Below are 23,011 nucleotides of genomic sequence, written 5' to 3' on the forward strand. Positions count from 1 at the left end.
AGAATGTCATTTGTGTTTTCTTGTATTTTGATAAAGACAAACTTTGTCTCACCATAATCCGTCGCAATACTCTTGCAGTAAATCTGCTGTACCCAAATGATTGTAAAACGGTAGCTATTCGAGACTCCTTCGAGGGTCGTTCCCGGGAAGGCCTAATTGAAGAGAAGGACATTTTTTCAGCTTTCAAGGGCGACTGCTTTCTTTCGAGAGAGCTTAACCTCGCACTGTGATTGGTCTGAAACAATTCGCATCACTCTCTGAATCAGTGAGATACAAAAATAAAAGACCAGTGGCGACTTGATGGCCGCGTTTTCCCGCGTTCGGGGAGTTGACATGAATTTGTTTAGCATTCTCATTGGTTTGTACATGATGCTGTGCTTTTCTCTGATTGACTGTTGTGATTTCTCCGATTTTGAATTAACGACACACAATAGAAAAGCACCCTGTGTCCTAACCGGCCTCGTCATGTGTCGATCTGACTAATTTCTCTGCACCGGTAAAAAGCAAGAAGATGTTGAATATCCAAATGTAAGAGGAGCTTTCGACTTTTTAATCTACTGGGGCGGTTGATTTTTCGAAATAGTTTGGTTCGTGATGATGATGAGCATCATCCCCCTCCAGCTCAGTTTAATTTGCATTTTACTGGACTGTCTGACCTCCTGGTCTTTTGAAATTCAATATTCTTGACAAAAGGACTGTTCAGTGAATTATCAGGGGAATATACAAAGGCCTATGAAGGCGCAAAACACAAGGCAACAGTAAAATTTAAATATTTACAATAAAAGCTTGAAATTCAAAAGAACTTTTTCATACGGGGAATTGAACGAAATGGATGAGTTATGAGCTCATCGTTTCGCCTTTTTCAAGTAACTCCGATCTCTGTTGTCGGAAGAGAAATCAAGATTTGAAGGAGTTAAGTTCATACTGGGAGTTTATTTCTGGAAACGAGAAAAGTGTAGTTGGCAAGCAGGTAAGCAGCAATAACAGAATCCAGCTCACGATTTGGCATCTTGTATTTAGGCGGCAATGGGTATCTTTTCTATTTTTTCAGAGTACACAAACATTTTTCGAAATCGCCGTGTATAAGAATACTGTTGTTTCTAATTCTAAACGGGAAGCATTTTAAATCTGACGAAAGCAAATGGAACCGCGATTTTTATGTGTATCATCTACTTTTCACTGATAACTAAGCGACCGATGTCGTTGACGGTTACTGATTTTTTAACATTTAACAACTGTACGTAAATATAAAAATTAAGTGTTTAAGAACTCCGAGTTGAATCAAACTTCGCTCATGACATAAGTAAGAAGGTATCATTGTAACACATCCTGGGTCACAGCAAGAACGTAAGGATTTCAGGTTTCGTACATCACTGGATGATGATGTACCTGACCAACTGCCGGCGAAGCTGTGCGGACTTAGCTATGCATGCACGAATTCAAATAAGAGAGCCTGTATACAAAATGATAGACACTGGAGGAAAAAATTCATGATAACAAAAAGAAAGGGGACTCTAACTAAGTGGTACCTTTTACAGAAATTTAGCCCAAGGTTTGTCACCGTAAATCACAGGAATGGCACAATTTGTTTACTACTCCTGCTTAAAACTGCAGCACCCACTGAGCATCATGGACCGGTCATAACCCGATTAACTTATGGGAAATAAAATGAAAGGAATTTGAAGCGTTTTTCTTTTTATAAACAGACGAATTATGCAAGACTTACACATCCTGAAACGTGACACAGCAATAAACTTGCGGGATGTTTTGGAATAAACCCACAAAAACAGAAACTATGAAACTCAAATAGAAATTCAAATCCACTGAAAAGATTCAGACATACATCACTTTTTTGCTAGTTATACCCTTTAAACATGCAACAAACAGCCTATGACTTTTTATCGTACAATTTTATCACATCTTTGTACTGCTTCAAGACAGTTTTATTTTTTCTTACTCTGCGTAAACTAGAAACTATGCAAGGTATGAGAGAAGCTTGTGGCGAGCATAAGTCTGGCTTTGTTCTTTGCTTTGTTCAAATCTGGGTGAGTTCACAAAGGGACCCACCATTGTCGTCTCTTATTGTTACCCGTTCATAGACCAATCGACATTTAAATAAACGGTTATTTGTACCAAAGGTTTTGTCAAAGTTCAGCCAAGAAATGTAATCGTTCTCAAGGAACCAAAATTACGAAATTTAGTCTCTTGAGCTGGTTGACAATTTTCTACTCGAAGCAAAGGTAACACCTTACTGATGATAGATTTCTGTGGAATGCATTTTCTTTACAATGTATGAAGAAAGATGTTTTTATCGAAAAGTCATTGTGTACCGCCACGCAAAGCTCAATTTTTAATTCGCTTGAGATTAATCAATAAGTGAACGAAATCGGCGGAACACAGCAAAGTTCAATTAGGAAAGCAATAAGTAAGTACAGTCGTCATTTGGTTGTGGTACGTTATGATCAGCAAGTTGTACAAATCTAGATAAACCGAATCTATTGTTTACTCGACATTTTCAAAGTTGATTGCTTTAAAAAATGAGTCAGTCTCTATATCTAGCGTTTTGGATGCATTATGATAAATGCAAATCGACAAGCAAACCAAAACAAATTCGTACAGGATTTTAGGGTATTTCTCGAGGAGAAACATTTCAGGTGCAGTTGTCTGATCTCAAGAGTTAACACTAAACAAGAAGATAAGATATTAGCTATGAATATTCCCAACCTAAAGTTGTACTGATGGCATCTTTCCATTTAGATCAACCTTTATAATGAGTTCACCTGAGTCAGCGGATGAAAAGACGTCCTGTTAGAGCTCCGTTAGATTCATTCATGGACGGAAATACAAATATCACGGGTAACTTCAGAATTTAAATTCTACTGGCTTTTGGCAAGAACAATATTCCTATTGTCATTGTTATTATCATTACTATTATTCCACATGCAGCCATCTGATGCACTTAGTTTTCTTTAGAACTCTCGATCTTCGCCTGAAATCAAACCTGTAATTATCCCGAAAGCGATCTCGGTCATCCTGGAAATCTTGAATATTCTGTTTTGCGGTCAATCAATGAACAGTTAGTGTAATTCAAACGTTTAATGGTGAAAGTTAATTTACATTTTCAATTGACATTTTCACCGGGTGCAAGATCGTGAATTAAACCCGTCATCAAATTAGAGTTTGCTATCAGTGGACTGAAATGTTTTCGAAACTTTCTTCAAATGATCGAGTTGTGCCTTAAAAGCAATAGCTTGCTGTACAATATCTCGTACTCTTTATCCCGTTTCTTTTGAACATGCAATTTCAGTGACTTCTTTGACATCTTTTAACCTAACGTTACCGATCCAAAATCTGGGTCCTTTTGAGAATTTATGGGTACTTTTGAGAATTTAGCCTCGGGCTATTTTCGGAATTGCAATAATGAAATTGAAATTCAAAAATATTTTCTTCATAGTAAAATAAATTGTTCTTGTGCATAAAACAATGAAGCATTAGGTTTTCAGACATGTTTGAGTAAATTATTAAAAATCTGAAGTCAGCTTTAATCCCCTTCTTTAAGGAATTTACTCGTAGAGACCTAAATACATCGCAGTATTCTAATGTTCAGGGAAAGTTTGAAGTTGATACCTTTAATTTTACTGCGCGTTGTGAATTCTAGGGGAAAAGACAAAAATACCCAGTTCCAAATTAATGGATGTAAACAGATCGCAGTAAAACTGTTTTAAAATTCTCTGTTATCGGATATTTATTATTTATGACATTGAATGTAAACAACCAATCAAAAATAGGAATTAACGAACTACTGGCATTTCAAACCAAGCCCTAAACACAATAAATATTTATCCAAAGTTCACCATGATTGGCGAAGCGAACACTGCTCCGTTATCTAGACTACTTCAGATTATTTGCTCGCTGAGAACGGCTGAGAAACGAAAAATGATCGTACGTTAGTTTACCGAGGGATGTCGCAATCACGTAGAACTCGCAGTAAGTAAATTTGTTTATTCAAACAAACATTACAAGCGTTTGAAATGTTCGATGCTAATAAATGGATTCAATCTTCATTTGTAAGTCCAGACGTCGACAAAAAGTGAAGTGAATTTCTTATTTTTTTAGTAACTAAATCTTCTCTGCATATGAGAAGCACTCCTCTCGCAAGCGTTGTGTATCCTTCTGTCAGTTTACCAAATGTTATATTAGCATTTTAAGTATCAAGGAAATTTTTCTTTACCGGCTCGAGCGATTTCAGCCGCAACTAATTTAAGGCTCGATCTATAAATAAGTTCCCGTTTCCTTTAAAGGATTTTTATACCTGCTTCCTTAGTAATCCAAAATGTAGAAGTCAACAAATCAGTGATCCGTCATGATTTGCATCCGTTATACGACGACACGCTCAATTATCACTCCGCCATGTTGAAAAGAGCAATGAATGTCACGCATTTTGTTGATTACAGGGCAATCTTACGGTCAAAGAAGACCGTCTCTCACTGTCGTTCTTAAACGAGTCCTTGAAGGATATCCCGATGGCGGACAGATACTAAAAGTAAGTACTTTTGAAAGACAAAATAATTTCATTTTATCAGCGAACAACTTCAAGCATAAGTGTCGATATGACAATTAGTTACCCTTGCTGCCAACAGCAAAAATGCATGCAGTCCTTTAAATCGACGTCCAGTCGAAACAATTAATTGATGAGGATAGTCGTGTTGCGGATAACAAGAGTATCTGAATGTTCGTTTTGGTAAAGACGTCAAATCTCTGTGGAAATCTGGCCTCATTATAAATGACCATAAATTATGTTATCATGATCGTATGCTAATGACATGAAATGAGGTCTGTATGCGATGTTCATTTTAGTCTTCAGCTGTATAGAAAATAAAATAAGGTCACAGCATAATAACATAATGGTTATAATACACGAACCTCAAGGACATGGCTATCAAGAGACTAAAACGAACGTAAGACACTCATTACTTCGTCACTGAGTCAGGACATAGTAAGTAGAGGGAGGATTACTTGTCTAACGGACATGTTTTAGTCTTGCGCACTATATGGACGATGTGACCCCATGGCAAATTACAAATTAGCTCCTTCTATATGTTTCTTTAATATTGATAAATAAATATTTATTATTTGTTCCGTTATCTTCCAGGAACTGATTCAAAATGCTGACGACGCAGGTGCTACTGAAGTGAAATTTCTGTTTGATTCACGTGACAATGCGTTTGGAACATCTTCCCTTATCAATGTGGGTTTGTCCAAATTCCAAGGCCCAGCTTTATACGTTTACAACAATGCCCTCTTTAAAGAACAGGACTGGACTGGAATTGAGAGCATCATGCTGGGATCTAAGAAAAGGGATCCAGTGGCAGCAGGTCGCTTTGGGGTTGGGTTCAACTCAGTATATCACGTGACAGGTAGGACTGCCAGAGAGATAACAATGGCCCTAAACAAGACCTAACAGTCTGAGCAACTTAGAGTCCAGCTCAGAGAGATAAAACATTTCAATACAGTGCTAACACTTGCTACTATTTCGATTTTTCTATATTGTCACCAATCCAAAAACCCCGGATATTATTCTGACTACAAAGTTATCACGATAACGGTGAAAAGTAATCGTCGATTAAGCTGCTCCTATAATGTGACAGCACTGTTGCCTCCCTCACCCTTGGCGAGATAAAAGTGGTTTCAGCTTTTTGTCTGTAAAGCATATCGCATTTCCTAGTACGAAGACCAACTTCCTTTGTAAGCAAACGATTGCAATTATTTTTTCCCCTCAGATCTCCCAAGTGTTGTCAGTGGTCATCACGTTGCCTTCCTTGATCCTCAAGAGACATATTTTGGGGCTGGAGAAACTGGTAGGAGATTTGATATCCGAGAGCCTTTGACATATCTGTACCGAGATCAGTTTTCGCCTTATGAAGACGTCCTGAGCTGCAAAATCTCCTCTGGAGTTTTTGATGGGACTTTATTTCGTCTCCCGTTGAGGAAATGGCCATCTAAGATATCGATAAAGCCGTACACAGCAGGAAAAATTAATAGTCTTTTTGAATCATTCATGGAAGAAGCTCCCGTAGTTTTGCTCTTTCTAAAGAATGTAGAAATTGTTACTATTTACGAGACCAGCTGGACTGAGCAGGAGAAGATTATTTTTTCTGTTCAAGTGAAGGAGGAGTTTCGAAAAACAGTTAAGGAAGTGAAGCGCAAATTCATCGAAGAGGCTTCTGGTTTTTTATCCAAACCCTTTGAAATGAATTACGAAACGGTAATAGAGATTAACAGGTCTGAAAAATCTCAAGAACAATTTAAGTTCCTGGTCTTAAATAGGGTTGGATTCGAAAGCATGCATTTGGCCGAACTTTCCTCATCTCTTGGCATTGTTCCATGGGCCGGCGTTGCAGCATCACTGGATACACCTAATGAGAATACCAAGAGGGCAAATGGTCGCGTGTTTTGCTACCTTCCCTTACCCGCCGACTCCGAATGCAAGTCAGGTCTTCCTGTTCATGTCCATGGTGCCTATTGCCTTACGGATAATCGTAGAAATCTGAAGTGGCCCGGTATAGAAAGCCAAAGTGATGAAGCAGCAGAATGGAACATCTGTCTCACCCGCGAAGTCTTGAGTACAGCTTATGCTAACTTGGTCGTTGCACTCACTCGATTGCAACCCCCTAGTGGAGATTTGCTTCCAATAGTTGACAACGTTTGGCCAGATATCGATTCTGTTCAAGGCCAGTGGAAAGCTCTACTAAAGCCTTTCTACGCAGCTCTGGCTGACCAGGCGGTCTTTTGGACCCCATCTCTTGGTGGAAAATGGATTGCTTTAAAAGAGGGAATTTTGGACCGCATGGAATGTTCTCCAAACAAAGTGCGTAATGAAGTTCGTGATGTTATAGTGGACATACTTCTTCAAGCAGATGAACCAGTAATATTCCTTCCGCAGCAGGCGATGAAGGCCGTTGAAGAATATGCAGAACACCAAGTGAGGAGACCTAAAGAAATTACGCCCTCATATGTACGTGCTGTGCTAAGGGGAGATCGTTCCGTGCATTCATCATCGTCAGGATACTTCAAATATGATGGGAACGAAGGGAAAACTAAGCATTCCCCTCGAAGTCCTTCCATTGAAAACTCTAGCATCTACGAACTCAAGGGGGCAGACAACGATGATCGCACGTTGCCAGAAAGACTTGAAAAAGTGTCCTTACAGCACCTGACTAGAAATGAGAAACTGTGTCTCTTGGAATTCATTTTGATGGATCGTAACTTCACGGACTTGGCTGGTCTTTCTCTGTTGCCTCTTGCTAATAACACATTTAGAGATTTTCAAACAGACGTTCATGAATATAACTCAGATGACTGTGTATTAATTGCATCTCGAAACCACCCACAAAGTCTCATTCCTGGGAGCGATGAGAGATTCTTGGATGAAAACATCGAAAGAGGTGTACTTGACACGTTACGTTCTCTGGCAGGGGAAATGGAAAGCAAGCGTTCGGGACCCACGCAATTGGTAAACCTTTCACCTTCTCTCGTGCCAAAACTGGTTCGCGAAAGCATACCTGAGCCTTGGAGGATCAGTTCCACAGTTGTATCTTGGGATCCTAAAGATGAATCCTTACCTGATGATTTATGGCTCCGTGGTCTATGGTCGTGGCTCAAAACAGAATTTCCCAAAGATCTCACTCCTTTCGAAGGAATTCCTCTCATCCCTCTGGTGGACGGAAGGTCAGAGAAACGATATCTTATCAAACTGAAAAAAGACCACTGCCTAATTCAGAGTTCATCCTATTTCGCGTCGTTACCGAGGAACGTGGTGAGTGCTCTTCAAAAGACAGGTTGCATCGTTCTTCCTCACCTGCCCCCATTCTGTGATCACGCTGCCTTGAAGCACTACATCGAGCCGCCAACTTCCTCAGGTGTACTAAAAGTATTAGCAACGGTCATGAATGAACCAGGGAATGACAGTCTTACCAGCTGTACTATCGAAGAAAAAGCGGCCCTCAGAGCATTCCTGTCCAGTCTAAGAAATCCTACTGATGATGAAGTAGTAGCCTTAATGACGTTGCCAATCTTTCAGACAATGGATGGGACTACGTTCACAGCAGTTCAGTCAGTAGGACCCTTGTCAGGAACGAAACTTGATGTTGCCCCACCCCGGCTACATCTACCATCGAGCACAAAGATTCACTGCTCACATGAGATACTTTCTGCCACTGACGATGACTCATACCAGCTGCTGCGGCGACTTCCCGTTCGAATTCTAAGCACTTCAGACTTTTTGGTCGACAAGATATTTCCTTACATAGAGAGTGGAGGATTCTACACTAGAGAGGAAGTCTCTAACCTGATGTTTTGGGTGATACAGAGACTTCCCGCACTATCAAGCGACAAAAAAACCTTCCCAGATCATCTCAAGAATGTACCGTTTGTTCCAGTTGCCAACGGGTCCCTCAAACCGCCTTCTGAGCTATACGACCCGGAAGATGAAATCATCCAGAAGCTATTTCAAGGCGAAGCTGACGTATTTCCAGCTCAAGAATTTGCTAAAGCTCACGCCCTAAGCTTGCTTCGAGTGTTCTTGGGCCTACGGCGAAGTCGTTCCTTAGAAGCCAAAGATATTCTTTTAATAGCAAAGCTAATCACGGGTGCTCCTGAACAGCTTGCTCTTAGAAGAGCGGAGGCATTGCTTCAGTTTCTGAATGATAATGCATACCTAGTTGAGAACGAGGTCTTGTTGGAAGAAAGCTCCGGGTCCGCAAAGAAAGTACCTTTGGGGAGCATACTGTCAAGCTTACCCTGGCTGCCTGCGTCCAAAGAACCCCTAAGCAAATACCCACAATGTATGCCTTGGTTCGGCGTGGCGAGAAGACTCTACTCTCCTAAAGACATGAGAGATGCAGACATGGCAAACATCGTTGGTTCATCTATGCCGATTCTTCGAGGAAATCTAGACGACAAACTTAAAAAGGCTTTCGGATGGTGGTTTCCTCCTCCAATTTTCCACGTTCTAGACCAGCTGAAAGGTGCCATAACTACTTGGCAGCAACAAGTGCACAAATCATCTGAAATTGAGCTACTTAAGTTCCAGGGAATGCTGAGAGACATCTACAATCATTTGTCGAGCGAAATTGTAACAGCTGAAGCAGCCTTAGTTCTGAAAGAACATTCGTTTCTGCCCTGGATATGGTATGGTTCAGGGTTTGCTAAATCCAGCAGCGTTGCTATGAGAAGCGAGTGTGCCTTGGATTTAAGACCCTACATATTTGTCTTATCTGAAGATTTCCAAGGTTACTCTTCCTTTTTCAAACGTTGTGGTGTTTTAGACATCTTCAATGCTACATCAGCCCTAGAGGTCCTCCACATGATTCGAGATTGGCACCTGGAGAAGAAACGACCCATAGAGGAAGTGAAACGCGATCTCCACCTGTCTCGTGACATTCTGGACTTTTTAACAAAGGACGGATCACGCCTTTCCCCTGACATTCGTAAGAGAGTTTTAGTACCCATCCAAGCCGAGGAAGATAGACTCATTCTTCAGCCATCCGCTGATGTGAGCTATTGCGATGCAGAGTGGTTGAGACTAGGAAACAGCGATACCAGTATTTCCGACGTTACCTTCATGGTGCACAAAACCATTTCCAGTGAAACTGCTCGGCTTCTTGGAACACCTCCTTTAAGTAGGAAATTAGCAGTTACGGAACCGCTTGGATTTCAGCAGAGTGGACCGTATGAACCAGTAACAACAAGATTAAGAAATATCCTGAAGGATCACAACGACGACATGGCGACTTTCAAAGAATTGATTCAGAACGCAGACGATGCAGGAGCAACAGAGGTCAAGTTCCTTCTTGACTGGAGGTACAACAGTGCAGAGAAGCTACTGGCACCTGGATTGGCTGAGATGCAAGGGCCAGCCCTGTGGATTTGCAACGACGCCCTCTTTACAGATAAAGACTTCGAGAATATTAACAAACTGGCAGGAGGTACCAAGATAGAAAATAAAGAAAAGCTAGGCCGTTTCGGAATTGGATTTTGTACTGCTTACAATATAACTGACCTTCCAAGTTTCATCAGCCGCGAGTTCATTGCCTTTTTTGACCCACAAACAACTCATTTAGGAGACCTCATTAAGGACAAATCTCGTCCCGGCATTCGTTTGAATCTTAGGAGTAATGCAGTGGCATTGAGCGCGTTCTCTGATCAGTTCAAGCCTTACCAAGGAGTCTTTGGATGCACAATTGATAAGAATGGACGGTCATTTTTCTATGACGGAACTCTATTCAGGTTTCCTTTAAGAACCATGAGACAGGCCAGCGACAGCGAGATTTGCAATAAATTCTATGACGAGCAGCAGTTTACCCAGTTGATTTCAGCATTCCAGGAAAACGCATCAAAAATGTTGCTTTTTCTACAGAATGTGTGCAAGATAAGTTTCTTTCAAATAACATCTGATCAGAACCCATCCTTACCAAATGCAGTGTTTGAGGTGGAAAAGGACATATTGTTGTTACCGTCGACAGGTACGCTATCAGACAGGCTGACATCAGAGAAAAATAATAACCAAGGAATCCGGGAAAGCGATCTTAATGGCAGTTGGGTCTTTGAACAGCAAAGAGTCGAACACCTTGTCGACTCCTCTAAAATAGTGTTCATAAAATTTCAAGCCTTCCCAAATAGTTCTTTGCCATTCTCAAGAAATCAACGAAACACTGAAGTTTGGTTGGTTACGTCATGTTACGGTGAAAGAAAAGCGCGCGAGATGGCCAACACTGAAGATGGAAAACTAAATGGCTTGTTACCTAAAGCTGAAGTCGCTGCTCTACTATCAGACAACGATAAAGCTAAGCGATGGCGCCCTACGAAGACAGCGGGAGAAGTATTCCTTGGTCTACCTCTGGGAGCAGAGACAGGTTTTCCAGTTCACGTGAACGGCTACTTTGCCGTGACGACAAATCGCCGTAGTTTATGGGAAGATACCAAAGAGAGTCCACCCTCAAGAAAACCGATTGAAGTACTTTGGAACCAAAGTCTCCTTGAAGATGCCGCTTCAAAGGCTTACGTTCGACTTTTGGTTGAAATTGTCAGTCTACATGGACAGGGAAAGATAGAAGAATTTCCATACGACGTTCTTTGGCCGAACCCAGAGAAAGCCTCTTCCAAGACTTGGGTAACGTTTGCCTACACTGTTTATCAGAATATAGCCAATGGTACAGGAACTCTTTTGAGGAGTCAATCACAATGGGTATCGTTCAAGGATAGCGTCTTTTTAGAAGAGGATGTCTCACAGTTACCGGAGAGTTATCCCATAATGTGCTCATGCGGCTTCAACGTGGTTCAACTGCCAAAATTCGCTTCAAACGGCTTTGAAAGAAGCGTCACAAAAATTGCGGCACAAACTGTAACCATGGACAAATTTGTTTGCGACATCTTTTTTCCGACAAGTGAAAGATTGCCGAGTAATCTAAAAGATCCGATAATATGTCATGTTATGGATGAATACCTTCGGGGATCGTACAAGTACGAGAAAATCTTGCGAGGATATCGATGTATCCCAACATCACCGGATGGTTGCCATAGGTCTCGGCCTGATGAGTTGATTGATCCTACAGGAGCTGCTAGCAGCTTATATCTTGAGGAAGAGCACATATTTCCAACTGGCTCAGGTTTTCTGAGAGCAGAGCGACTCGTTGCCTTGAGAAAGCTAGGGATGGTAGAAGCTTTATTACCATGGAAACGAATCTGTGAGAGGGTCACGTTCATTGCAACGTTAGCCACTGTTAATTATGAAAAAGCTCTGCCGATGTCGAGGAACTTAATTAAATATTTGAATGACAACTTGAGTAAGCTATCTCCACCAGGAACTCCACAAAGGAAACAATTGTCAGAAATTTGCTTTCTTCCAGCTATGGATAGACCAACAGGGTATTACCTGCCGTGGAAGGGATCAGAAGAAAGTGCGAAAAGATTGTTTTCAGCCAAAGAGCTACGACGTGAGGACTCCACATATTTACTAGGAGCGGTACTCCCACTCTTAGACGAATCTCCAGATACCGGATGTGACCGTGTAAGCAAAGATGTCTCTAAGCTATTAAGGCTTGGTGATCAACGCCTGACCGTCAATGATGTCCTTCTGCAACTCTACTCCGCTGTAGAAGGTCTCGTTGCGCATGATGCAGCCAGCAGAGAATGTGTCAGGAGGGTTTCTACTGCTGTTTACCACTTCCTACAAGAGAGAATAAACACCTCAGACAAGCAAGTTATTAAAAATCTTCTCCATGGAAAGCCGTGGATATTTGTGGAAAGCAAATTTGTAACTGCTGATCAGGTTGCCTTTTCCTGGAAAAGTCATGGAGACCCTTTTCTTTATTGCCTTCCCGACGACTATACCATGAAATTCAAAGATCTCTTTAAAGCACTTGGAGTCAGAGAATCGTTTTCCGGTGAAGATATGGTTGATGCACTATTCGTTCTCGCCGAGAGAAAAGATGGCGAACCTCTCACGGTTCAAGAGTTTAGGACTGTAAAATCGTTCCTGGAGGATATTGCCTCAATGGATGATGATGCTCTGAGTTCCTATTGCGGTCAGCTGCCCTTACCAAATGTGAATTTAGTGCTTACGCCTGTAGGAGAACTAACAATCAACGACACACCTTGGATTGACTCCTTTGGGTGGACGAAATGTATTCACAGTGATATTTCCGTAGTGTTAGCCCACAGGTTAGGAGCTCAAACTATGCGAGGACAAAAACTAGACAAGTATTCTCACCGAATAGGAAAGCCCTTTGGTCAGAGTGAACGCCTTACAGATCGACTGAAAGGGGTACTGGAAGCTTATCCGTGTGATTTTGGAATTCTGAAAGAGATTATTCAAAATGCAGATGATGCAGGGGCCACAGAAGTTCATTTTATACATGATCCGCGTCAACATGGTACTACTCGTATTTTGTCGGAACAATGGAAAGACCTCCAAGGACCAGCACTTTGTGTCTACAATGACTGTCCTTTCACGGAAAAAGACTTTGAGGGGATACAAAAGCTTGGTATAGGAAGCAAGACTGACAGCCTTGAGAAGGCAGGAAAATATGGTATCGGTTTTAATGCAGTATACCATTTAACCGATTGCCCGAGTTTCATTACAAACGCCGAAACATTGTGCGTCCTCGACCCGCACGCCCGATATGCGCCCGATGCAACACTGGACTTTCCGGGACGTCGATTTGATCCCCTTGATGACGAATTTTGGGTACACTTTGCTGACGTGAGACCCTGTTATTTAGAGGAGTTCTTTCATCTGAAAGGATCTACTATGTTTCGTCTGCCAGTAAGAAATGATGCGTCCTCTAAACAGTCAGAAATTTCCTCCAAGGCTTTTAGCAATTCCGAAATTGATCAACTGCTTACCATTTTTGAAAGCGAGATCCGAGACACGTTACTCTTCCTTCGAAATGTCACTAGAGTAAGCATTTCAAGGATAGAAAACAACAAGTTAGTTAGGCGATACGAGGCTTCTGCAACAATTTCAAACTCTGACATCCCGAAAATCCAAGCTCTCGACGTAGAAATCATGCGGAGCTTAGAACTGAATACCAGCTGTATTCCATGGTTTGGAATTACCTACATCAAAACCACTCAAGACACACTGGGAAGACGAGATAATTGGCTCATTCATCAATGCCTTGGTTCTCGTTTGCATGTTGACAAGCAATTAATTCCCGAAGGAAGCAAGAATGGTCTTCTTCCTCGAGCAGCTGTGGCAGCATGCGTGACCACAACAGACAGTCTCTCGCCGCGACGAGGACGTTCCTACAGCTTACAAAATTCAAGCCAAAACAACAAAATTCATCGTGCATTTTGCTTCCTACCTTTGCCAGTTGAGACAGGTCTTCCAGTTCACATTAACGGCCAATTTATACTTGATAATTCAAGACGAAATCTTTGGAAAGACGATGGAGTGCAAGGAGCGAGAACTCAGTGGAACAATTTCATCAAAAGGAATGTTTTAGCTCCTGCCTATGCTGAACTTATCGTTAGTGCTAGAACATACATACCTGGAATCTCACAAGGAGACCCATGGTACTTCAACGATATCACAGAGGCTAAGGATGGTTTGAAATGGTATCACAGCATCTTTCCGGATTCAGATGATGTTCACTCAGAATGGAAAAGCATTGTTTCAACAGTGTTCAGACTTCTGGCGAGTTTCAATCAACCTGTATTACCCATCTTACGTGACGAATCCTTGCCCAGACCGCCTGCGACCTCTCCTCGGAACTTTTTGAAGTTAGGCACAAAGCCACTTTTTCCCTGCTTGTGGGTTCCCCCTTGTAGCGACAGAGACGAGCAGCAAGCACTATTCAGCGATCTTTCCAACCCAGAACTGGAAACACTACTCCTAAAAATAGGTGTGCCGATAGTTCACGCGCCACAAAACCTCTACACCAGTTTCAAACGAGCCGCTGCGATGGTAAAAACCGTTAGTCCCGAGGATGTCATGGCCATTATCTCGAAGCCTAGGCATAACACAGGTGTGCTCCCTTGCTATATTGACAATACCACCTTCAAACAAGTGAGTAAATTTAAGCTACTGATCGAGTATTGCATGAGGGATGACAACTTTCTCCAACGGTTAAATGGGATGCCCCTTCTGCTTACTGAAGATGAAGTACTCAGAGAATTTGATTCCAGAAATCCAGTTTTCCTCACTCCATTTTCCAGTCTGCTCTCTTCTCAGAAAGACATTTTTATCCATAAAGAATTCATCCCGCTGTTTTCAAAATTTACCAGAAATGAAATTTGGAAGTCCGAAGTGTTCAAACGTTTCGACACGATATCGATTGCTCCATATTTGATTCAACTGCTTCCATCAAAATGGTTCGCAGGCGACAAACATGTCCCATGGGAACCAACTGACGTTTGTACACCATCAGTCGAGTGGTTGACAATGCTTTGGGAATTGATCATAACCACATACCAAGAAAGGCAGTCAAGCTTTGAAGACAAAGAGGACCCATCCGAAACTCTTCAACCATTTGAAGACTGGCCGATTATTCCTACTTCTACTGGCACCCTTGCTCCTCTGTCCCTTGGCAAAACTGTGTTGGATTTGAGTACACGTATTTACGATGAAGACAGGTTGGTGAGAATTTTGTGCAAGATTGGAAGTGCTCAACTGGATTTTTCAGTTCTTCCAAAAGTCAACAAGGATGAGGCTTCACTTATTGTATCCCCGCACCTGGCGAAACCATACTCGAGACAAGATGTTATCAGCGTTATACATTACCTATCTAAAGGTGATGACTTCAAATGCGAACTCGGTCAAGGCGAAATCGTTACACTTCTACGTTTTTTGCAAGAAGATGTCACTACCGTCTACAGTAATCAATCACTAATGAGAAAGCTGCCGCTCTACAAAACTTTGAATGGGAAGTTTGTGAGTCTCGATTCTTATGCCTTCTCGTATGTTGTCGATCTGCCTCAGTGTGTATCCCTAGCTGACATCGAAGCGCGCATTGAAAACGAAAGTTGTGTACTATTAGAAGCGATTCAAGAAATAGAACCTTTGTACAAGGCTCTTGACATCAGCCAGCTGTCACAAGTAGACGTATTCGTCAAATACATATTGCCAAACTTTGATGCAATGTCGGAGAGAGGCCTTCAGGAAGTGCTGCTCTACATCAAAGATACTCTCTTCGTTACCTTAAAGAGTTCCACTGAGAGGAGCATTTTAATCGATGCTTTGTGTGAAGCACGTATTTTTCCAGACAAAAGCGACACACTTGTCCCTGTAAGCAATTTTTATGATCCTGAGAATCCAGTCTTCAGAGAGTTGCTCTCTCCCGGTGATTTTCCACCAGGAAATTACAGCCTTCTAAGTTGGCTCCCGTTCCTTCGTCAAGTAGGACTCAAGTACCGTGTTTCCCAACAACAATTTATCCAGTTTGCAGAATCCCTAGCTTCTGATGCAATGACTGGGTTCCAAGATACTCAGTTGAGGGATGTATCTAAAACATTGGTTACGTGTCTGTTTCAACAGGATGACCTGCACGACCCAAGCTTTCTACATGTCGTATCCAGCATAAAGTTTGTCGCAGCAGAAACTGCATCTAAACAACTAACAAACTTACAGCCTCAATATGCGTGTAAAAGTAAGGAAGACATTCCTCCTTTTACTGAGTTCCACGGAGCTTTACCATGCGAACAACAGAAAATTTCCTGGACCTCCATTGCCCTCCTTCCAGCCTGGGCCACTCCTAATTCCGCCGAGAAACAAGTTTTGGAAGACCTCGGAGTCGCACTTCTTCCCCCACTGGACAAAGTTATCAATCACATCACTCTTCTAACAAAAGCACACAGCGGAAATGTCCATAAAGACACCCCAAAAGACCAAAGGGAGCTTCTTCATGATGTCATATACGAGACGTTTACTTTCTTGAAAGGTGATTGTAATTGTCCCAGTAACACTTTGTCAGACAAGTGTACTAAGTCTTGCCTAGCCATTGGTAGCATTCTCAAGAAAACACCTTGCATACCCGTTGAGGAAGGTCGCGTTTTTGTGGAAGGCAATCAATTGGCGTTTGAGACGACAACAGAGATGCCACCTTACTTTTATAAAGTACCGCGAGAGTACGGCCATTTTGAGCATGTACTTAAGAGACTTGGAGCAAATGAAAAACCAACACCATCGCAATTTGCAGACGTCCTCGGGAGACTAAAGGAGGTGTGTGAGGATAAGCATATGGAGCCCAATGAGAAAAAGGTGGCTAGAGAAGCTACACGTGGATTTTTCACCACCCTATCACAGTTAGTGAAGGAAAAAAGCGAAGAGGCTGCAACAAAATGCCTTTTTTCGTTGAATCAACTATTTTTACCTAGCAAAGAAGGTTTTCTCAAGCCATCAAATGAACTGATCTTTCACGATTGTCCCAGCTTTGAACGTCGTGCACGAGACTTTGCCGGTGACTTTGTGGACATCAGTCGGGAAGGAGAACTCACTGCAGACCGCCTCTCTTACCTTCTCGGTCTTCTGCCATTGCGTCTTAGGGCAAAGACTATTCAGAATTTACTGCGGGAGGAGATACATCCTACCTGTAGAGATAAGCAATGCATAGCAGACAGTACTATTGGATCAGATCCCTGTCCATTTGTGAACAGATATCGGAACGTTTTGCTCTCTCCGAAGTTAGTGAACGGAATTTTACGTGTGATCCGTCATCAAAGACAGACACCGAATTTGCCTCAAGATGTCAAAGATCAAGTACAAGTCCTTTGTAGCTCGCTCAATGTAACTTGCATGGCATCACTTGACACTCATCTGATTCACCTGGAATCTGGCAAACCATTACAACACAGCCAAGAAACCCAAGACTGTTTCTTAGAAGAACAGAATGGCGAATGGGAATTGTTCATTAGGCATGGCACAGACGAAAATCCCCTCCACATCCAACTTTGCTTTCAAGTAAATCGTTTGATACATAATCAAATAGAGAAGGAGATCTATCTTCAGGCAATGCTTGCATGTAGGGTACCAGAGGAGATCCTACCTTCACTCGACAGATGCGGTGTAGCGCAAGATCTCATGGGAAGTGAGGCGCGCACTACGGAGCCCGTTCTAGGATCTGAGATTCCGGTGATGTATCACTACCTGCTCAGGCAAGACATCGAATACTTTTTTCGGCAAGGTGAAATAGTTGGCTACGAGAAAGAACGTAGAACTGAAGATGGTCAAATTGATGACTCTGAGCCTCTTTACGTGTACGCCAAGGTGGTGAGGAAAGTGCCAAATCGTAAAAGATCCATGGGAACCAGCAGATTTGACTTCAAGGCCAAATATCGCGTTGATATTGGAGAGCCTCGCCTCGTAGAAGTAAGCGTACTTGATCTTTACAAATTTGATCGATCTAACGCTGAAGTTCCAAATGCAGAACCCGAGCTCTCGGATTCTCGTGAAGTATCAATTTTCACCGGAGACCCCAAGGAATCAGAGCGCCGGGCAGCGAGTCGAAATGAACGCCTTGAAAAGGCGAAACAAGAAATCAAGGATACCCTGTGGGAGGCTTGGAAGCTACCTGAAAATGAGAGAAGGAAAGTCATTAAGCGTTTGTTTCTCCGATGGCACCCGGACAAAAATATAGGCTCTGACATTGCCAATGATGTGATGCAATTCCTGCTGAACGAAATAGAGAGAATGGAAAAGCTATTTCCTTCGAATTGGAGAGACAATCTGCGAGATGCCAAAGAGAAAGGAACGCAAGATGGAGCAAGCAATTTTCACGATTTCTTCAACCAGTGGAACCAGCGTGCTCGGCAAGAGAGGCAAACTTATGACACGTTTAAACGACAAAATCATCAAGGAACTCCTTATTCCAAGAGGTCTACAAACCCTCAGAAGAACGAGGCCAAGCGGTGGATGAAACAAGCCAAAGAAGACCTGAACGCTGCAAAACATCTAGAAAGTCAACAAACGAAATTCCCTGCGTTGGTTTGCTTTTTATGTCAACAAGCTACGGAAAAAGTTTTCAAAGGTGCCTTGTATGCAGCTTGCGGCATATCTGAGAAACAACTAGAAACACACGATGTACTGAATCTTGCATATGAGATTACTGAGTTGGATGGATCTCCTGATGATATTGCCCTCCTGGCTGCTAAGCTCAAGAATTACTACGAGCAAACTAGATATCCTCATTTTCATCGGGGCGACACGATTCCTGCAGAAGCTTTTACGAGCGATCAAGCACAAGACGCATTAGAAATTTGTGAGTCACTGGTTCAGAAAATAAATGACTTTGTTAACGATAATTTTGCACGGGTGTGACATTTGAAACACAACCACTGACAATTAAGACTATACATTGAGAAGATGGGGCTGTAAGAAATAGTAACACCGATTACTTATGTAATAGTGTAGTCCAGTCAAACCATTTACCGCAGTGATTAGTCAGATGCGTCAAAACGAATTGGTTTTGCCTCAAAAAAAGATCGAGGGTCGGTCTTGGGTGTCTCAACACCTATGTAGCTAGAGTTTGGGATCTAACAAAAAGACATTGGTCACCTAGTTTTCATTGATGCTGAGGAATCGAAGAGTTCAAAACTGGATTTTGATAGTACTTTATTTATAGTGTATCGCCTGAATTTTAGGCACTTAGAACATGAGAAAATGATGCAAACTAAAGGAAGGTTGCACATGTAAGTACAATTAATATTATTACTGACTATTTGCCAACCTAAAGGGAAACAGGTGTAAAGCCATCAACGCTTCACTGTTGTTGAAAAGAATGAGAGTTAAGAAAAGAGCCTGGGCTCTTAATACATTGTTAGCAAGACTTATCCCTTAAAATCCTCACTTAACAAATTACTGCTCACAAGGTGTAATACTTATGGGACCCACCATTCGTGCGGTGTGAAAGAAGAGTATTTTTTCCCCTGTTGTTTTCCTGTCCCATTACTGATCGCGTGACAATACCCAAGGAACTTTCATACCTAAAATTGTTTCATTTTCAGACTTGTTTGCACCTTTGATATCCCTAAAACAAAGCACCAAGCCTTCTGAGGATTTTGGGTGATCTCTAATGGGCAATTAGCATATGGTGTTATCGTAAGCATTAATTAACCATAATGAATGTAATGTTAAAGCACTGAACAGTGATCTTTTCAAGGATGGATAAAGAGATGAGGGATAGGGTAATGGGTTGGTTCTGAAAGATGATAATTAAGGTCAATGTCTGACTTTGCAAGGACAGATTAAGAGTAGCTTTACAAAGACAATCATTTTGTAAGAAGATTTTAAATTTTTTTAATTGTGTGTGATGCTGAAAACTATTTTGGAAAAAATTAATTTTCTAAGAATTGAATTAAAAAATTTGATGCCATTTACCACACCTTTTCTTTTCTTTCTCTTTGTGGATCTGATTAAGGGGAATATAATTCGTTCTAAAAGGAAAATTGTTTATACCAACAAGAAAATAGTCTATTTTGGAACAAGGACACCTCTCAAACAGAATAATAAAGGCATTTCATTTCTTCAACAGGGCTAGACCCAGAATTTAGCACATTCTCTAAACAACAAAAGCAGTAAAACCCTGACAGACTTAACCAGTTAAAAGTGTCCAGTTCTGCAAGATCTTGAAAAAATGTTTCTCAGTTTTTGGAAATGACATTCAAAAAATTGAATATAAAGTGAACAGGGGGGAGACGTAAATTTTGGAACTCAGGATGAAGAGGGCCATAAAAATATACCACCAAAAAGAATGTCAAGTCTTAACCACGTCAGCATGCGACACATGTTAAACATAAAACCTGAGAAAATATACAGTCATGTATTTTCACACCAGGTGTGTCACTAAATCAACACAAATGTCATTTATACCTTAAAAACCCTTGAGAAGCTGTTCCATTTTCAGCCCACTGCTAAGAGTGACCTGAATGTTTTCTTTCCTTACAATAACTATACACTTTTAAACAGAGAAGTCATTCAGATGAGAGTATCAACATAGGGATAACGTTTTACTTAACAAAAAATTCTCAATGTTAAATTATACTACATATTATGACAGACAGTAAGGAGCATTGGTTATTAGATCTTGGGAGTGATAAAGATCACTGAATTTGAAGACTGTTGGTCAAATTGTCATTCACATGTATAATCTGGTCATTTAAGTGCTCTAGAGGGCCTTTTGTACAAAATTCATTCCTATTTTGCCAATTTTTCAACACAATCAGAGGAATAACACATATACTTAAATTCCACTAGATCATGAAAAGTGATTTCTGCCAGTCCTCAACGTCAGGACTGGCAAAAATCCAAGTGGATTTGCAGATTAAAATAGCAAAACAAAAAAGTGGGAAAATGACAGATTCCAAGTATTTTTGAAGGCTGATTAACTATTTGACTGCTCCAATGAAACTACATAAAAATGTGACTCTTCTTTATAGCTAAATTCACTAGATCAATGACATAAGCATTTTGCAAAAGTTATGATGCAGCCTAAAGTGGGTTGCAAGATGACTACATAATGTTCTGTGATATCAAGTGTCAAATTACAAGGTATTCCCCACACTGTGACATTAGATCAATGTGTCTCTTATACTCACTCTTCAGTTCCTTGGCTATTTATTTACAATACCTATCTGCTTTCATCTTTTCTCTCCTGTTTAACATTTCTTCATGAAGTTTACCATCGTTTCTTGCTCTTTTCAGTCTGCTATTCTCTTCCTCACTTAGACGCAAATTCCTGTCTTGAAAACTTTGGAATTTCTTTACAAAACTTATTTCGTGATTCCGTAGATCTTTTCCCCCCTCAGGTAGGCTGCTGGTGCACACTTTACTATTAAAAAAGAAGCAACAATACCAGTTTTTTTAACATCACTCTAAAGTCACTTGTTTCAAGTTACTGACAAAGTCTTTTTCAACCTCATCAAACTTTTATATGGCATATGCCTGTAGTGGCAATGTAAGGCAAAATTCATTCCGGCATGTGTTGCCCAAATAAGCTCAGGTCAACCTGAGTGGCAGCTTAGGTGAGAATTAGAAATTGGATCTTGGGCGTTAAAAGAGTTATGAGTCATGATATGAAATAGTAACACTTACACTTTTGGAACACTGGTCCGCACATGAAATGTCTCCTTTTCACCAACAGTTTTTCTGCTTGCAGAGAGTTGTCCATCTTCATTGACGGACAAATAACAGCCATTGTATGTTTCAAAAGCAACTTTGTCCTCTTCAAATAAACACTCAAACTGTTCCTGAGGGCCAATTGCATCTGATCTTCCAGTGACATTTCCCATCATATCAACCGCCATATATTTTCCTGTATGGCAAAATATTGTCAGTGATGGCGGAACTGAAGACTATCTCATTCTTAAGCTCATCAAATTCAATATTTAAATACTGCTTCTCTTCCATTGCTTGTTTAGGTCTCTTTAAGAGTTGGTTCTGCTATATATTAGAAGTGACTTCGTTGCAGGACAAAAATTAATATTTTTCTCTATCAACTTCAACACAATGAGTGACCACAACCTATTTTACAAAATTAACACACCAAATCGAAATATGGCGTCCAATTTGAATTGCCATTGTTCTGGACTTACTAGCCTCTCACACATGTGATAATCCTTTTGTGTTTCCACGTCAAGACGAGACCAGTAAGTCCAGAACAATGGTAATTCAAATTGGACACCATATTTCAATTCGGTGTATATGTGGGTGTCAGGTGTGATATAACCCTTTGAATGCTAAATGTAGGCCTGTATGCAAGTGAACAACACTGAACACTAATTAAAGAAGTACACCTGAGCACACAAAAATCAACTAGATGTAATAAAGGTAAATAGACTACCATGATTCAGATTGTAAGAATGAATGTTTTGAAATGATGAAGACAATTGCTATGACAAACTAAAAAATGTTGCAGGTATCATTCCACATCTGATCGATCAGCCACGTTAATTAGTATGTATGGTCATATTCTTTAAACTTGGTCAACGAAAGACGAAGAAATATTGGAAAGATTGGTTTAAAAGTAAAACAGCCAAGGGTCTTAAAAAAAGCTTAACAGAGATAAAAGTAGGCTGAAAGTATTCTAACTTGAAATAGTATCATGTTAAATCATGTTAGAACATGAACGTAGTAAGCTTACATTCAGGTTAAAACATTTCTTACCATAGCCCGATTTTAAAGCAATCTTTTTCTCGGAAAGTGGAACAGCAGTAAAAACTTCAACAGGCGCCGGCGAGTTTTCACCATCATCTCTTAGTTCACCAACTGTAAACAATCCGGTGTTAAGCGCCTCGATGTAAGATTTCTGGAAAGTTTGCAGTGCAATGTTACCACTAACTTCATGAAAGTTTTCCACTTTTCTCCAACCACCATGACGGAGTACATCAACATCTGTTGGCTCTTCTTCCTCTCTCTCCCGCTTCTTCTTCTTTTGCTTCTTTTTCCGCGAGCCATCGTCCAATCCTTTAAGTTTTAAACGGCCAGATTTCACTTGTTTGTAATTGTCAGCCATTTTGA

General features: G+C 41.0%; 2 protein-coding genes across 4 annotated transcripts; one reads left to right on the forward strand and one right to left on the reverse strand.

Moving 5' to 3' along the window:
• The first annotated feature begins 890 nt into the window (after positions 1 to 890).
• LOC111331891 (sacsin) lies at positions 891 to 19,877 on the forward strand. Of its 3 annotated transcripts, none has more exons than XM_022937102.2 (5): positions 891 to 970; positions 2,758 to 2,856; positions 4,455 to 4,543; positions 5,153 to 5,417; positions 5,781 to 19,877. In XM_022937102.2, exons 2-5 carry the CDS (start codon positions 2,793 to 2,795, stop codon positions 18,812 to 18,814), a joined length of 13,452 nt encoding a protein of 4,483 aa, XP_022792837.1. In that variant the 5' UTR covers positions 891 to 970; positions 2,758 to 2,792; the 3' UTR covers positions 18,815 to 19,877. The 3 variants fall into 3 exon arrangements, with proteins under 3 accessions (XP_022792837.1, XP_022792836.1, XP_022792838.1); XM_022937101.2 differs by lacking the exon at positions 891 to 970 and adding an exon at positions 2,111 to 2,240; XM_022937103.2 differs by lacking the exons at positions 891 to 970; positions 2,758 to 2,856 and adding an exon at positions 3,817 to 3,987.
• On the reverse strand, positions 19,092 to 23,006 carry LOC111331893 (protein FRG1). Its single transcript, XM_022937105.2, has 3 exons — positions 22,658 to 23,006; positions 21,587 to 21,806; positions 19,092 to 21,323 (listed from the first exon to the last, which is right to left on the reverse strand). The coding sequence occupies exons 1-3, from the start codon at positions 23,004 to 23,006 to the stop codon at positions 21,110 to 21,112; spliced, it is 783 nt and encodes a 260-aa protein (XP_022792840.1). The 3' UTR covers positions 19,092 to 21,109.
• Positions 23,007 to 23,011: the final 5 nt, after the last annotated feature.

Source organism: Stylophora pistillata, chromosome 6 (genome assembly GCF_964205215.1).
Source record: "Stylophora pistillata chromosome 6, jaStyPist1.2, whole genome shotgun sequence".
NCBI classification, from domain to species: Eukaryota; Metazoa; Cnidaria; class Anthozoa; order Scleractinia; family Pocilloporidae; genus Stylophora; species Stylophora pistillata.